This window comes from Chlorocebus sabaeus, chromosome 9 (genome assembly GCF_047675955.1).
Source record: "Chlorocebus sabaeus isolate Y175 chromosome 9, mChlSab1.0.hap1, whole genome shotgun sequence".
In the NCBI taxonomy this organism is placed as follows: Eukaryota; Metazoa; Chordata; class Mammalia; order Primates; family Cercopithecidae; genus Chlorocebus; species Chlorocebus sabaeus.
Window position 1 is genome coordinate 105,649,470 of NC_132912.1, and position 17,715 is coordinate 105,667,184.

The following is a 17,715-nucleotide window of genomic DNA, read 5'->3' on the forward strand; positions in this document are numbered from 1 at the left end:
ACTTGGAAGTGGAAGTAATGTTGATATTGAATACAGGTAATTTTGAACAAATTTTTCAATGTAATAACATTCTCACATCTTTTATTAATTAACTAAAAAAGAAATGGAGCTACTTGAAGTATTTTTTTTTTTTGAGACAGTGTTTTACTCTGTTGCCCAGGTTGGAATACAGTGGCACGATCTTGGCTCACTGCAACCTCCGCCTCTCGGGTTCAAGAAATTCTCCTGCATCAGCCTCCCACGTAGCTGGGACTATAGGTGCCCACCACCACGTTCGGCTAATTTTTGTATTTTTAGTAGAGATAGGAATTCACCATGTTGGGCAGGCTGGTCTCGAACTCCTGACCTCAGGTGATCCTCCCGCTTTGGCCTCCCAAAGTACTGGGATTACAGGTGTGAGCCACGGTGCCCGGCCTACTTGAAATATTTTACATATTAATTCACTTACAAGGTAGTTACCATCAGTTTGGTATTAATAGAATAAAGAGGTTATTTATCAATAAAAATTACTAGTGACACTGAGCATTTTTCACATTTAGCAGCCAGTTGATTTTTTTTTTTTTTTGAATTGCCTATTTGTGACTTTTGCCAATTTTTCTATTAGACTGGTCTTCTTTCTTCATTTGTTTACAGGCCTATCTGCCTCATCAGCCTGGGAGCTCCACAGAGACAAGAACTGTATTTCATTGATTTCTCTATCCCCAGCCTAGTACAGTGTCTCATATTTAGTTCATGAAATGTTTTGTTAAAATTGAACGAAACGAGGCCAAGTGCAGTGGCTCATGCCTGTAATCCCACCATTTTGGGAGGCCAAGGCTAGTGGATCATTTGACGTCAGGAATTTGAGACCAGCCTGTCCAACATGGTGAAACCCTATCTCTACCAAAAATACAAAAATTAACCGAGCCTGGTGGCAAGTGCCTGTAATCCCAGCTACTCGGGAGGCTGAGACAGGAGAATCACTTGAACTCAGGAGGCGGATGTTGTAGTGAGCTGAGATTGAGCCACTGCACTCCAGCCTGGGCAACAAAGCGAGACTCTGTCTCAAAAAAAAATAGTAAAAAAATAAAAAATAAAACGAGACAAGTTATTGCTATGTTGCCCAGGCTGCTGATACTGAACTCCTGGCCTGAAGTGACCCTTCTGCCTCGGCCTCCCAAAGTGCTGGGACTACAGGCGTGTCACCATGTTGGATAGGTTGGCCTCGAACTCCTGACCTCAAGTGATCCACCTTGGCCTTTTAAAGTATTGGGATTACAGGCATGAGCCACCATGCCTGGCCCCTTTTCGCAATTAATCAAAAAAAGGCCTAGGTAAAAAAAATTTATTTATATATTTATAAATTTATATATATATATATATAAATGGAATGATATTCTCATAACCCCTTGGAAACATTACTTCTGTTTAACAGATGAGGAATGTAAGACACAGAGGCTGAGTAATTTGCAGCCACACACTGCCAAATGGTAGCATTGGGACTGTAATCTGGGCGTTCTGATTCTTTTTATTTATTTGTATTAATTTCATTTTTTTTTAAATAGATGGGGTCTCGCTATGTTGCCCAGGGTGGTGTGGAACTCTAAGGCTCAGGTGATCTCCTGTCTGGGCCTCCCAAAGTGCTGGGATTACAGGCGTGAGCCACCATGCCCTGCCGCAGGCTTTCCGATTCTAAACCACAGATTCAATGAAATTGTCCTCCATTCCCTCCAGAGATGTTTTCCTGGACCCTGTTTTCCTCAGGATATCAATGAGTAGTAGTTCATGAGTTTTGTGAGTGAAGGTCAACTTCCATCAGGCGCATGCGTCCCTTCCTTTTCCCATGGAGGAAGACACCTCTTTTGCTTCCGCTTTGCTTGTTTTTTGGCCCCCGCGACTCACCATCGCCAGTGCGGAGGCGTTCGCTAGTTGAAATCATGGCGACTGGAACGCCAGATTCTCAAGCGCGATTCGGTCAGTCCGTGAAGGGGCTTCTCACGGAGAAGGTGACCACCTGTGGTACTGACGTCATCGCGCTCACCAAGCAGGTGCTGAAGGGCTCCCGGAGCTCCGAGGTGAGCTGGGAGTGGACTGTCCCGGCCTGATAGTCCGGGGAGTCGCACCCTTTCGTTGCTGTGGGAAGGAGGTCGCGTTGCAGCCTGGGAATTGTATGCTGTGAAGTACTCGCTATGAGTAGGTCGTCTTCGCGAAGGCGCGTGTTGCATTCTGGGGTGTGTAGTCTCTTTGGTTAGGGATAGTGCGTGAGGGTGGGAGGAAGAAACGATGCCCTGGGAACCTGTCCTTTATTATTTATTTATTTATTTATGTTGTTGTTGTTGTTGTTGTTGTTGTTGTTGTTACGAAGTCTCGCATTCTGGGGTGTGTAGTCTCTTTGGTTAGGGATAGTGCGTGAGGGTGGGAGGAAGAAACGATGCCCTGGGAACCTGTGCTTTATTACTTATTTATTTATGTTGTTGTTGTTGTTACGAAGTCTCGCTCTGTCTCCCAGGCTGAAGTGCAGTGCCGCGATCTCGGTTCACGCCATTCTGCCTCAGCCTCCCGAGTAGCTGGGACTACAGGCGCCCGCCACCTTGCCCGGCTAATTTTTTGTATTTTTAGTAGAGACGGGGTTTCATCGTATTAGCCAGGATAGTCTCGATCTCCTGAGGCCGAGGCGGGTGGATCACGAGGTCAGGAGATGGAGACCATCCTGGCTAACACGGTGAAACCCCGTCTCTACTAAAAATCCAAAAAAAAAAAAAAAAAAGCCAGGCGTGGTGGCGGGCGCCTATAATCGCAGCTACTCAGGAGGCTGAGGCAGGAGAATAGATTGAACCAGGGAGGCGGAGGTTGCAGTGAGCCAAGATTGTGCCACTGCACTCCAGCTTGGGTGACAGAGAACAAGACCCTGTCTCAAAAATATATACATGTATATGTATATATATTATATTTTCAACTAGAGGTGTTTATCGTTAACCACCTATAAATATTGAACATATTCATCATAAACATACATTTATTTAGCATTTTATATGTGCTGGACACTTGTCTTTTATGGAGTTTAATTCATGAAGTCTTTAGAATGACTAATTGAAGGCAGTACTTTTCCTTTTTTTGAGACGGAGTCTGGCTCTGTTGCCAGGCTGGAGTGTAGTGGTGTGATTTTGGCTCACTGCAACCTCTGCCTCCTGGGTTCAAGCGATTCTCCTGCCTCAGCCTCCCGAGTAGCTGGGATTACAGGCACACACCACCACGCCCAGCTAATTTTTGTATTCTTAGTAGAGATGGGGTTTCACCATGTTGGCCAGGCTGGTCTAGAACTCTTGACCTCGTGATCCGCCTGCATCAGCCTTCCAAAGTGCTGGAATTACAGGCATGAGCCACCGCGCCCGGCAGCATTGCTTCTTAAACAGTCTCCACATAGCTATTTTGTTTGATTAACTGAGAATTTCATGTGTAAAACACTCATTCCACAGTATTCATTTAACAAATACTTATTGGGTGTCTGCTATGTGCCAGGAACTGCTCTAGGTACAAGGGATAAACTAAATCCCTCTACTTAGGAAGTTTACATTTTAGTGAAGAGACAGACAATACACAAATGAAACAGAAAAAAATCAGGTGGTGTTAAATCCTGTGAAGCAAAATTAATCTGGGAATAGAGAGTGATGAAAGGGTTAATTTTTGTTTGTTTGTTTTGAGACAAAGGAGGAGTCTTGCTAGCTCTGTCACCCAGCTAAAGTGCAATGGCACGACCTCTGCTTACTGCAACCTCCACCTCCTGGGCACAAGTGATTCTCCTGCCTCAGCCTTCTGAGTAGCTGTGATTATAGGCCCCTGCCACCATGCCCTGCTAATTTTTGTGTTTTTAGTAGAGATGGGGTTTCACCATGTTGGCCAGGCTGGTCTCACACTCCTGACCTCAAGTGATCCTTCCCGCCCTGGCCCCCCAATGTGCTGAGATTACAGACATGAGCCACCACACCCAGCGGAAAGGGTTAGTCTTAAACAGATGATCAGGGAAGGGCTCTCTGGGGAGAGAGCCTGTGAGGAGAAACACACGGACATTTGCCCACAGCACAATGAGTGGTTATGATTCATAGGCTTGTCTCTTGGCATGCCTGTGTTTCTGCTCCTCCATTTGAGTTGTGTGCTTAGTGAGGGTCCACTGTGTTTTTTTCTAAATATAATGTGTGTGTGGGCTTGGCACAGTGACTCATGCCTGTAATCCTAACACTTTGGGAGACCGAGGCAGGATTGCTTAAGCCCAGGAGTTCGAGACCAGCCTGGGCCACATGGTGATATCCAGTCTCTATAAAAAAAGAAAAAAAAAACGAATGAAAAAAAATTTTTAAATGTGTGTATGGCACTTATGCTTACAGTTGCAACTATGTAATTTAGTGAAATAATACGAAGAATGATGAAATATGAGTACCAAAAAACAGGGTTGCTATTGCTATGAAAACTAAGTTGAAAATCAGAAACACTTGTTGAAGATGAGTAGCTAAGACAAATTGTTATTGAGTTAATTATGAACAAGTTAATGGTAAAAGCCTGGGAGAAAAATTTGTAGCAATCTAAAAAGATTCTGTAGTGAAGATTGTTCAGGTGTATTCAAGATGTTCTTCCATTTTAAAGAAAGCAAAACTAGAAATCTCAGATATGGCATGTTATGTGTCTGGTCGGTTTATGTAGGAAAGTGATGCAGAATGCCAATGAATATATCAAGGAAAGGCCTTGGCTTTACTTTACAACAGCCCCTGCCTTCAAGGCAACCACAATTCCCATCCAGTCTGTTTTCTAAATGTCTCACAAATATCCTTTGTTTCTTTTTTTCTCAGCTACTTCTGTGTTTCATCCTCATTGCTTGCTTAGAGTACTGCTATGTCATCCTAACCAATCTCTGTGCCTCATTCCCCACTCTAGTCCACCTGCTTACCACATTTCTAAAACAGAAAAATGGATCATGCCATTTTTCTCTAGAATTACACACACAAGATTAATTCTAAACCCTAACTTTTAAGCCTCAGATTAGAAGTCACTTCTTTTTTTTTTTTTTTTTTTTTTTTTTTTTGAGACGGAGTCTCACTCTGTCGCCCAGGCTGGAGTGCAGTGGCCAGATCTCAGCTCACTGCAAGCTCCGCCTCCCGGGTTTATGCCATTCTCCTGCCTCAGCCTCCCAAGTAGCTGGGACTACAGGCGCCTGCCACCTTGCCCGGCTAGTTTTTTGTATTTTTTAGTAGAGACGGGGTTTCACCGGGTTAGGCAGGATGGTCTCGATCTCCTGACCTCGTGATCCGCCCGCCTCGGCCTCCCAAAGTGCTGGGATTACAGGCTTGAGCCACCGCGCCCGGCCAGAAGTCACTTCTTTTAGGAACCTTTCCTGAATACCTACCCCTGTAATCGGTTACACCTCCTGCCCCACTACATGCTCCCAGAGCAGCCAGTGCTTCCGTATCAGCACTTACTGTAAGGTGATTTAAGTGCCTGTGTTCCCTTTGTGTCCCCTCCAGATTGTGAGCCCCGTTATCACTCTTAACCGGAGTAAGGGCATATGTTAAACACTCAACAAATGTTTGTTAAATGAATAAGTGAATGAAGTAGATTCTGTTAGAACCCTTTTTTTTTCTGCCATTGGTTTGTAAGTCACCATCTCCCATCTATAGGAGTTTGAAGTTTTCCCTTAAAAGTAGCCACAGGAGGAATGCAAAGTGGTACAGCCCTAAAGGAGAGGAATTTGGCAATATGAAGCAAAATTAAAACCCCATAATCACATGAGTCTATCCCAAATATATGCTGGCAAAAAGATGCAAATATATGAGATATTTGTAACAGTAAAAGCTATAAGATGCAAGATATGAGAATTTTTTGTACCACTACTTACTGTGGCAAAAGACTGGGAACAGCCCCCAAATCCGTCAGCAGATAACTGATTGAATAACTTTATGGTCACCTATAGAGTGTGGTACTCTGCAGTTGTAAAAGAGCAATGGATTCAATAGGAGATAGCAATTGAATATGAGAGTCAATATGTGTTGCTGCAGATAGCCCTCAGGGATCTATTGCAAAGTGAAAATATCGAGGTGTAGGCTGGGTGCGGTGGCTCATGCTTGTAATCCTAGCACTTTGGGAGGCCGAGGCAGGCAAATCACTTGAGCCCAGGTGTTTGAAACCAGCTTGGGCAACATGGCAAAACCCCATCTCTACAAAAAAATACCAAAAACTATCTGGGCATGGTGGCGTGCACTTGTAGTCCCAGCTACTCTGGAGGCTAAGGTGGAAGGATCACCTGAGCCCGGGAGGTCGAGGCTTCAGTGAACAGTGATGGTGCCACTGCATTCCAGCCTGGGTGACAGAGTGAGACCATATCTCAAAAAAAAAAAAAAAGATATATATATATACACACATATATATATACACACACACACACATACACACACACACACATAGAGAGTGTGCAAGGTGTAAACAAGTACACATAGTATGTTACATTTTAGGTAGGAAGGTGGTATGGAGGAAAAGAAATACATGTGTCCATTGTTTAAAAAGGAACAATGGAAAGAAAACCACAAAGCTAATAAAAATAGTTATGCATGAGGCTGGGTGTAGGGGCTCATACCTGTAATCCCAGGCGGGTGGATCACCTGAGGACGGGAGTTTGAGACCAGCCTGGGCAATACGGTGAAACCTTGTCTCTACTAAAAATATAAAAATTAGCTGAGCGTGGTGGCATATACCTATAATCCCAGCTACTCAGGAGGCTGCTGCAGGAGAATCTCTTGAATACGGGATGCAGAGGTTGCAGTAAGCCAAGATCACATCACCACACTCCAGCCTGGGTGACAGAGTGAGACCCTATCTCAAAAAAATGAAAATTAAAAAATAAAAAAAAAGCTATGCATGTGGGGGAGAGAACAGGGAAAGAAAGGGACCAAGATGGAAAGTCCTATTTTATTGTTTTGACTTTAGACGTCCAGAAAGGGTTACTAACTTTAAAACTTATAAATAAAGTTGCCCTGGGTAGGGGAAGAAATCTGGCAATCCTAGTTACTTTGAAATCACGCCACCCTTTCCACCAGAGTCTCCCTGACCCAGGAGAACAGGGAAGGGCTGGTAGGATACATATAGCAGTAACTCCTTTTACTTGGCTGGATTTAAGAGCAGGGTGCAGTATTAGGCCAAGAATCTCTGTTGGTCTCTACTTGCCTCTCAGTGGTAATGCAGTCAGCTCTTCCTTGACTCTAGGCCACCCAGTAGAATCCAAGCTCTGCTTTTCTCTTTTGGTCTCAGGACCCATTAAACTCAGTGACCTCATTAAATTCTGCCTGCACATTTCTCCTTTCTTTTCTTTTTCTTTTCTTTTTTCTTTTTTTTTTTTTTTTTTTTTTTTTTGAGACAGAGTCTTACTCTGTTGCCAGGCTGGAGTACAATGGTGCAATCTCAGCTCACTGCAACCTCTGCCTCCCAAGTTCAGGAGATTCTCCTGCCTCAGCCTCCTGAGAAGCTGGGATTACAGGCACGTGCTACCATGCCTGGCTAAGTTTTGTAATTTTAGTAGAGAGGTTTTGCCATATTGGCCAGGCTAGTCTTGAACTCCTGATCTCAGGTGATCGCCTGCCTTGGCCTCTGAATGTGCTGGGATTACAGGTGTGAGCCACCGCACCTGGCCGTCTCCTTTCTTTTCTTTTTCCCAGCCCTGTCTGGTCATCTTTTATGGAGTGGTTCCCTATTTTAATCCCTGAGCTTCTCCTCATGGCTTCCCCACACCTCCCACTATTTCTCTTATTCCATTTTCTTTCTTTCTTTCTTTTTTTTTTTTTTTTTGAGACAGGGTCTTGCTTTGTCGCCCAGGCTGGTGTACAGTGGTGCGATCTTGGCTCACTGCAACCTTCACCTCCTGGGTTCAAGCAATTCTCCCACCTTAGCCTCCCGAGTAGCTGGGATTACAAGCGCACGCCACCACGCCCAGCTAACTTGTATTTTTTGGTAGAGATGGGGTTTCACCATGTTGCCTAGGCTGGTCTTAAACTCCTGACCTCAAGTGATCTGCCCACCTCGGCCTCCCGAAGTGCTGGGATTATGGGCATGAGCCACTGCACCTGGCCTTCTCTTATTTCATTTCTAAATAGCTATATTCCTCTGTTCTTTTCAGCCCATTCTAACTCTTGTGCCTTTACTACTCTCAAACCACCCCAAATCTCAAATCTGCCTTTAAAGAATCAAGAGTCATGTTCTCTCACTGAACTTGTGGTGCCAAAGCTTTTTTGCAGACTTCTCTTAGCATTTAATGAATACACTGTGCCAACAGCTCAGCAGTTAGGAAGCACTTGATTTCTCAGGCGGTGGCCTTTGAAACAGATGTCGGGTCCATGCCAGAACTGCCATAGTGCCAATGAAATGAATTTTCAACATGAACAAATAGAAAATGATCCTCCATCACATTTTGAGTGTTTGTGGTTGTATAGGGTGGAGGAGCGGGAGAGGAGAGAGGGTAGTGATGGAACAGCTGCAGACAGAAGATTACAGGAAGTTTGGGGATTTTGATTATTACCATTTTATTTTTGTGTTCCAGCTGCTAGGTCAGGCAGCTCGAAACATGGTACTACAGGAAGATGCCATCTTGCACTCAGAAGATGTAAGAAACAACTTTTTTTTTTTATTATTTGGGTTTATGTATATAGTTTGTGTGGCCACAGGAAAGTGGAATGTTCTATTTATCTCTCTCTTTTTTATGCAGAGTTTAAGGAAGATGGCAATAATAACAACACATCTTCAATACCAGTGAGTATGCCCCCTCCAGCAACTATTTGCTGCAGAATCGTTATCCCTAGTCTGCTTTCATGGCCTTTGTGCTTCAGCGCTTTCCTATGGAGGCCAGAGTGGGAGTAAAGGTGGGGGTGGCCAAGGATGACTTTTCTCAATGGCAGAGATGCCTGAGACTCAGAAGAAGTGGGGGTAAGGGATGCGAATCAGGAGCAGAGTCCACCTTTTATGAACCTCCCCATGTTAAATTGAGGCCTCTTCAGAGAGAGACTGTAAACCCTGTAAAGGCAGGGCCCATGCCAGGACCATGCTAGCACTGTACTTGGCACCTATGAGGCAGTTCATCTGTATTTGATGACTGACTGTGCCCAAGGTTTCTCCTGGGAAGTTGGGTCCTCTACTAGGGAATCAAGTTTAACACACCTATATCCTACATGGTACGTAGGTAACTATGACACCTGCTACATATAAATCATGTAGGGAATTTTGAAATATAAGATGCCCCACCTTTCTCCATTATAATTTGCTCTTCATCTTATTTCATGTTGTTATATATTTTATGTACTTGATATTATACTTATGTACCTGTTAGAAATACATGGTTAGGTGCTGGGCGCGGTGGCTCACATCTGTAATCCCAGCACTTTGGGAGGCCGAGGAGGGCAGATCACCTGAGATCAGGAGTTCAAGACCAGCCTGGCCAACATGGTGAAACCCCTCGCTACTAAAGATACAAAAAAGTAGCTGAATGTGGTGGTGGGCGCCTGTAATCCCAGCTACTCAGGAGGCTGAGGCATGAGAATTGCTTGAACCTGGGAGGTGGAGGTTGCAGTGAGCAGAGATCGTACCTCTGCACTCTACCCAGGGCGATAAAAGTGAAACTCTGTCTCCAGAAAAAAAAAAGAGGCTGGGCACAGTGGCTTATGCCTGTAATTCCAGCACTTTGGGAGGCTGAGGCGGGTGGATCACCTGAGGTCAGGAGTTCGAGACTAGCCTGGCTAACACGGTGGTGAAACCCCATCTCTACTAAAAATACAAAAATTAGCTGGGCATGGTGGCACACACCTGTAATCCCAGCTACTCGGGAGGTGGAGGCAGGAGAACTGCTTGAGCCTGGGAGATGGAGGTGGCAGTGAGCTGAGATCAGGCACCACTGCACTCCATCCTGTTGACAGAGTGAGACTGTCTCAAAAAATATATATATATATGGTTAGAAATTTCACTCTTTGATATTTAAATAGCTAACATTTGTCATAGTCATTCTTTGGGTATCTACATATTAGGTATGTGACCATTTGATTCCGTATACACAGACTAATTTTAAGCCATGCATGTAGTTTGTTGAACCACATTTCTCACTCTAGGAGAGTGTTACTATCTGTTTAGGTTTAGAATCCATCTTTTCAGCAGCTCTGCACTCAGATAGGAATCCCTGTTCAATAGCACAATCTTAGGATAGGATGGACAGAAATACAGAATGTGACATAAGCTGAAATTTCTTCTGCCTATATGCATATATCTGGTCATAAATGAAATTTCTACTAGTTCACTTATGTGTATTTTCCTCTTTCCTTTTCTGATTTAGGCAAGAAGCTATTCAGAAGAAGTAAGTAACCCCAAAGGTAGAGGAGTAGGGAACCAACTGAAGCAGGCTGGGGGAATTATACTGCTGGGTCCAGGATCAATACAAAACACTGGTTGACATATGCCCTCAAATTGAAATATGCTATGGGATACTCACTTGGGATTTAAAGAATACAGCATATTTCAAAGGTGTGCAGTAACTCAACTCACTGCTATTAATAGTAAAGCTTTCTAAAAGTTACAGGTATAGAGACCAACCTTAAGAAGTAGAAAATCTTTTACGTTGCTAATGTTCATTAAACAGAGTAAATGTGGAAAAACCATTAAACAGCCTTGTTTTCTAAAATGGATTAAATTTGTCCCTTGCAATATTGTTTACATTACTAATTGGCTTTGCAAACCTTTCATCAGAGTTTAAACACTTCTGGGACCCAACTGGACTAATATCAATTTTGATTTACATGCAACAGTATTTATGCATTAAACTACAGATAGCTTATACAGGATAGGTGTAGTGGCTGGCTCATGCCTGTAATTCCAGGACTTTGGAAGGCTGAGGCTGGAGGATTGCTTGAGCCCAGAGTTTGAGATTGCCCTGTGCAGCATTGTGAGACTCTGTCTGTGATGAAAAATAAATTTGTAAATAGTTGTACAAAGATGTCTTTATTATTGCTCATTTCAGATAAACCCTGTCTCTATTCTAATTCTAGTGTGGAACAGTCATCAGATCTACAGGACCAGTTGAATCATCTGTTGAAATAGAATGACATGTAAGAGTGCTGTAGCACTCCTTTGCCTAATGCTGAGGAGTAAATACCTTATACAACCCTCCTCTGGGTTTCGTTTTCTATTTTCTTCTCCAAAAGTTAAGTTAGAAAAGTTCTGTGTTGATGTACAGTTTCTCCTAAGAAGAAGCGAGGTGGTTGAATTTTGGAGGCACTTCTTGAATCGGACTAACCCATGCTCTTATTGAATTCTTTCAGCTGCTGTGTTTAGTTTGATATTAAAGCAAAATTAAAAGAGGTTTTAGTTTTTCCCATAGAACTTTTAATATGTCAAAAGCTATATTGTCTGAATTGCAGTACGTAAGCAAATACTGAGTAGTGTTTTAAATTCAGAAATAGAGCTTCTATTATGAATACACAAAAATGATTTTTTCTCTTAATCATTATTAAGGAAATATTTTAATTTCATGGTCGTATAATGGTGAGAAGTAATACCTGATCGTTTCCTTTTCTGTTCTACTAACTCAGAGGAGGTATATGTTTTATTTGTGATAGCAAATTCCTAAATGAACATTAGGCAAGTGGTATCATTATCAGGCCAGCTGCAGCCTCTTGCCTTGACCTGCATTCCTAGAATTTCTTTGTTGCTGTAATTCTTGATTAAGTGACCTTGACTTTGATTTTGTAATTTTGCTAATCATCAGCAAACTCACTTGCATGACGTTACTGCCAAATATGAAGGTAGTTGAATTATTATGAGTGATTGGGGCAGAGGGTTGTGCCATGGTGAAAACTTTAATGTTTGTCTGTGTTCATTGGATCCATCTTTTAAAATGACATTACCATGAGTCTGTGGTGAAACCTGAATATCTTTGTTTAAATTTAAAATGGGACACTATATTGTTCTAGTTCAGGTCTTCATTTACTAAGCGATTGAGAGAAATCTGACATAAGAAAATACTGTTTTCACTGCTGGAACAAAGAGGAAATAACAGTGAATCCAATATAGTTCATATTGTTATTGTCCAGTCATCAAGTTAACTAAGCATATCAGATTATGTTTATTTCTCATACATACGGATATTAACTTAAGGTAAAAAAGCTAGATGTGAAGGATCTGAAAAGGCATTAATTTATGTACTAATTCTGTAAATATGTATTAATTGCAGTATTATTAAATACAGATGGATTCAATTTACCTTTGAAAAGGAAGACCACTAATTTAGAAAACAAAGCTAAGTGCAGTCATTACAAGAAGCAAAGAAATACTTAAGTTGGAAAAAAATTAAAATGAAGGGATGGTCTAAGTTTTCTTCATGCTGGAACAAATATTAAAGAAGCAACAATTGCTTACATTGTATGTGATAAAATATATGTTTCACAATCAAAATTTTAATAGTAAATATAAGATAAAATTTATATTAAATAATGAAAATGTATTTGTACTGAATTTAGTCACTAGAGAACATTGTAACAAAATATATGAAAGAAAAGTAGCCAGAAATGTGAGAACAGGTGGAAATGTATACATTATTTGATTTTTTTTTTATAGAAATAAACAACATACATGGAATTAAATGGTGATCAAAAACATGGAAAAAAATACTTCGCTAAGTAACGTCTAAGTTGTAGAGGATGTGCTGGAAGATAATATTTTTAAAATAATAAATGTTCAAATGCCATGCAAGAAAATTTATGTGATAATACCAAAGCAATACTATAAGAAAATTATCATGCTTTAAATCTCTGTATTAGGGATAGGGTGGAAATATTTTTGTTTTTTTAAAGGGGTATATAGTTAGAATTTAGAAAGAAATCAAAATGGAAATAATAAAACTAAACAAATTAGAAACAATAAATTAGAAAAAATAAAAAGTATTAAGTAGTTCTTATAGATTAAATTGGTAAAGTTTTAGCTCAGCCAGAAAAGTACAAATTAGTAAATTCGTAATTGAATAGGCAATATATAAAATCAATTAGATTTGAACAAAGTTATCAATTTGCTGCTAAAAATTTGATTAATATATGCCCAGCTCCTTATAAAGATAAAAAATTACAAAACTGAAACCTAATGGAGAATATTCCGGATTGGTTATGAGAACCCACAAACTAAGAATAACCAATTAAAATGGCATTTGCTTGTGAAGGCTTTCATGAGACTTTTCCGAACTGTCAAAGAACATACACTCCTGGCTGGGCGCAGTGGCTCATGCCTGTAATCCTACCACTTTGGGAGGACAAGGCAGGCGGATCACAGGGTCAGGAGTTGGAGACCAGCCTGGCCAACATGGTGAAACCCCATCTCTACTTAAAAAATACAAAAATTAGCCAGGCATGGTGGCATGCGCCTGTAATCCCAGCTACTCGGGAGGCTGAGACAGGAAAATTGCTTGAACCTAAGAGGCGGAGGTTGCAGTGAGCCAAGATTGAGCCACTGCACTCCAGCCTGGGAGGCAGAGCAAGACTGCATCTCAAAAAAAAAAAAAAAAAAAGAACCTATACTCCCAAAATATAGAAAATGATCATGAGACACTAATTCATTTAATGAAGTAAACAGGATTTTCATTTTAAAAATAAAATGACGTAAGAAAGATGATGCAAGAGGATGTAAGATAATATAGGTGATTTTTTTTATGAGTATAGATGCAAAAATCCGAATAAAATCTTAAAAAACTGAATAGAGAAATATTTTGAATAATTGCTCATGTAACTCCAGAACTTCAAAGTTGATGTAATAGTTACAAAACACATTACGTTGATAAGAAGTAATAAAATCTTTTATCACTGTAATATATACCAAAAAGGCATTTAAAATACACTTTCTATTTCAAAAAAAAACTAAACAAAAAGAATTTTTTAAAAGGGTATGTTTTAAAACCCAACATAATATTTGATGAAGAAGAGTCATATAACCCCAGAATATTAGAACTGTATGGGGCCTTAAAAGTTCTTAAATTCTGGTCCCATGTTTTACAGATGAAACAAACACAGCCAGGAAGATGAAATGACTTACCCAAGGTCACTGAGCTTGATGGCAGGTCTTTTGACTACTAGTCTAGCTCTCTGTTACCTGCTGGTTTCCTTATGCATAGAAACGGGTGCCACCTGTCATTACTAGTCTTCAACATAATACTAAAGAGCTCTTAGAAAGGGAAAAGATCTATGGCCGGGTGTGGTGGCTCATGCCTGTAATCCCAGCACTTTGGGAGGCTGAGGCGGGCAGATCACGAGGTCAGGAGATCAAGACTATCCTGGCTAACACGGTGAAGCCCCATCTACTAAAAATACAAAAAAAAAAAAAATAGCTGGGCATAGTGGCGGGCACCTGTAGGCCTAGCTACTCGGGAGGCTGAGGCAGGAGAATGGCGTGAACCTGGGAGGTGGAGCTTGTAGTAAGCTGAGATCGTGCCACTGCACTCCAGCTTGGGTCACAGTGCGAGACTCCGTCTCAAAAAAATAGTAATAATAAAAAAGGAACGGATCTTGGAAGTAGCTGAATCCAATCCATTTGCCCCTGCTTCTGCATCTCAGGTGAGCCATCATCCAGTCATTCATCTGGCTTCTGCTTACATTATTTGGGGAATCCTTTACTTAGGGGTGCTGATCCTTTTGGAAATCTCCACTTCTTGAAAGATAGTTCTCTGTAATTAACAAAAATCTGCCTTTCTGGATCATCCTGGAATTGTCACGCCAGTAGCTTCCAAGATAGAATGTGTGACGGTGTGCACAGGCCTCCATTGAAGGGTAAGGAAGAAAATTTCTATGTATGTTAATTTTTTATCTTAAAAAAATTAGCTTTTGTGAGGCTGGGTGCAGTGGCTCATGCCTGTAATCGTAGCACTTTGGGAGGCCAAGGCGGGCGGATCACGAGGTCTGGAGATCCAGACCGTCCTGGGTAACACGGTGAAACCCTATCTCTACTAAAAATGCAAAAAAATTATGCGGGCGTTGTGGCGGGTGCCTGCAGTCCCAGCTACTCGGGAGGCTGAGGCAGGAGAATGGCGTGAACCCGGGAGGCGGAGCTTGCAGTGAGCCGAGATCACGCCATTGTACTCCAGCCTGGGCGACAGAGCGAGACTCCGTCTCAAAAAAAAAAAAAAAAAAAAAAGCTTTTGCCAGTATTTAAAATACGACTTAATGTGAGAGTCCTAATTTGTTCTACCCAGTATACAGTTATATAGCATTCCTGTCATTTAGCAGGGGTGATAGTAAAACAACTCACAAAACCTGTGGTGAGGCACTGACCAATCAGAATGTTTGATGGTCACAGTCTGATCCAAGATTAGCCCCCACACCAGACACCATGAAGGAAAAGTGAGAATAACTCAATTTAACTTGACAGTGGTTTGTTTTATTGCAGTTTATCTGTGTGTGAGTAGGTAGATTTAAGGATTGTTGGCCAGGCGTGGTGGCTCACGCCTGTAATCCCAGCACTTTAGGAGGCAGAAGCAGGCGGATCACCTGAGGTCAGGAGTTCAAGACCAGCCTGACCAACATGGTGAAACCCCGTGTCTACTAAAAATACCAAAACATTAGCCAGGCATGGTGGTGCATGCCTGTAATCCCAGCTACTTGGGAGGCTGAGGCAGGAGAATCGCTTGAACTGGGGAGGCAGAGGTTGCAGTGAGCCGAGATTGCGCCATTGCCCTGCAGCCTGGGCAACAAGAGTGAAACTCCGTCTCAAAAAAAAGGATTGTCAAATGATTCTTGCAAGTAATCCATAAATTAAAGATAACAAAACAAGCACAAGAGAAAAATGATAGAGCCGTTTCCTTGACCTCTCACTAATCTGCCGTTTTAAGATAAAGATATCGTTTTAACTATGAGAAGGTAACTGTTTTTCTAAAGAAACTCATTTTACGAAGAGAATATTTTGAAAACTAATATTTAGGAGCGTTTTCACCATTCTATGATTGCCCAAAAACTAAGTGATACTTATAAAAACACTAAGTTTTATACACATACTAGTTGGAAATATTCCAACCTATAGAAATATTCCAACAAGGATTATTTCCGTGGGGTTAATTTGTTAAAAATATAAAATATACCACCTTTCTATTAATTTGTAACAGCTAATTGACATCAGGGAAGATGAAAATTTACTAGCTGGATATCAACCAGATATTTGTATTGTTGGCAGTTGAGACTGAAAAGTGAATAAAGGAGTCCACTTATTCCATTTAAATATCCTTTCACTTGGATCTCCCTGTTTCCTTACTGTCCTAATGAATAGAAATGATCATTACAAGCTGGGCATGGTGGCTTGCACCTGTAGTCCCAGCTACTGGGGAGGCTGAGGAGGGAGGATGGTTTGAAGCTAGAGTTGAAGGATCCAGAGATAATTGTGCAGTGATGCTAAGCCTGGGCCACAGAGTGAGACCCTGTCTCAAAAAAATTTTTTAATTTATACAAAGAGAAATGCTTGTCACAACCACAAAAGGATATAAGATATACGCATATAATTGTGGAAGTAAAAATAAATAATTTAAAAATACTTTCGGGTGCTCGCTTTGGCAGCACATATATTACAGTTGGAATGATAGAGAAGATTTGCATGGCCCCTGCGCAAGGATGACATGCAAATTCGTGAAGCGTTCCATATTGAAAAAAACAAAAAATACTTTCGGGCCTGGCACTGTGGCTCATGCCTGTAATTCAGACACTTTGGGAGGCCAAGGCAGGCGGATCGCTTGAACCCAGGAGTTGGAGACCAGCCTGGACAACATGGTGAAATCCCGTCTCTACAAAAAAATACAAAAATTAACCAGGTGTGGTGGTACTTGAGAGGCTGAGGCAGGAGGATCTCTTGAGCTGGGAGGTTGAGCCTGGGTGACAGACTGTCTCAAAAAATTTAAAAATTAAAAAAAAAAAATTATGCAAGATGAAGTAACAATACCTAGAAAATACATGTGAATTGACCAAAAATTACTATAGGTAAAAATAAATTTAGCAAAGCTGCTTTCCTAAATACAACCCCAAATAAACTGGGAACAGCTACATACTGTAATGGTTCCATCTATGTGACATTCTAGAAAAGGCAGAACTATAGGGAGGGAAAACATCTGTGGTTGCTCAGGAGCTGGGGGTGGGAAGAGGGAATTTACTACAAAGAGGCACCAAGAAACTTGCGAGCCAAAGCTGTTTGGGTCTCCGTTACGGTGATGTATATACGTTTGTCAGAGTTCACAGAACTGCACACTGAAGAAAGATGGATTTTACGGAATGTGAATTATATCTCAATAAATCTGACTTTAAAAAACAGATCGAAAAAAGATGATTCCATTCCCAAAAAAGGGGGGAAGATCATTATGTAGGTGAGTGTTCATTTAAATCAGAGTAAGAGATTTATCCGTGAAAATCACAGTGGAGCGAACAAGGGGGATGCTGATACCGACCTCCTGGTTGGAAAGCCTGTAGAGCAACGCGGATGACTGTGGGACTGCGGGTCAGGCGGTGGGCGCCGGAGCGAGGGGCTGGAGCTGGGTGGGTGGGCGGAGCAAGCCTGCCAGCCTGGGCGGGGCCTCGGCGCTGGAGCTGGCTGCGGGAGCCCGCCGTACCGAGTCGCAGGCCGAGGAGACAGTGAGTGCGCGCCCTCGGCGCCCCGCCCCAGCCCCAAGGCAGGCCCCCAGCGCCTTCACTGGGCCCCCGCAAGGCGGGAACGCGA

General features: G+C 41.9%; 2 protein-coding genes and 1 non-coding gene across 8 annotated transcripts in view; all 3 read left to right on the plus strand.

The window, feature by feature from the left end:
* The first annotated feature begins 1,916 nt into the window (after positions 1–1,916).
* On the plus strand, positions 1,917–11,157 carry BORCS7 (BLOC-1 related complex subunit 7). The gene is made up of 5 exons (XM_007963995.3): positions 1,917–2,054; positions 8,552–8,614; positions 8,717–8,760; positions 10,328–10,348; positions 11,037–11,157. Exons 1-5 carry the CDS (start codon positions 1,917–1,919, stop codon positions 11,086–11,088), a joined length of 318 nt encoding a protein of 105 aa, XP_007962186.3. The 3' UTR covers positions 11,089–11,157.
* A 112-nt stretch (positions 11,158–11,269) lies between these two features.
* The window catches only part of AS3MT (arsenite methyltransferase), a 34,825-nt gene continuing 28,379 nt past the window's right edge, over positions 11,270–17,715 (plus strand). For all 6 annotated transcript variants that reach the window (XR_005244217.2, XM_007963992.3, XM_007963994.3 and 3 more), the window contains exon 1: positions 11,270–17,630. Coding sequence is in view for 5 of the 6 variants with exons in the window: in XM_007963992.3 (XP_007962183.3) it covers position 17,630 (1 nt within the window). In the remaining variant the exon portion in view is untranslated. The remainder of the gene's footprint in view (positions 17,631–17,715) is intronic.
* Positions 16,553–16,657, plus strand: LOC119628140 (U6 spliceosomal RNA). The gene has a single exon (XR_005244455.1). It is a non-coding gene; the product is annotated as a U6 spliceosomal RNA (small nuclear RNA).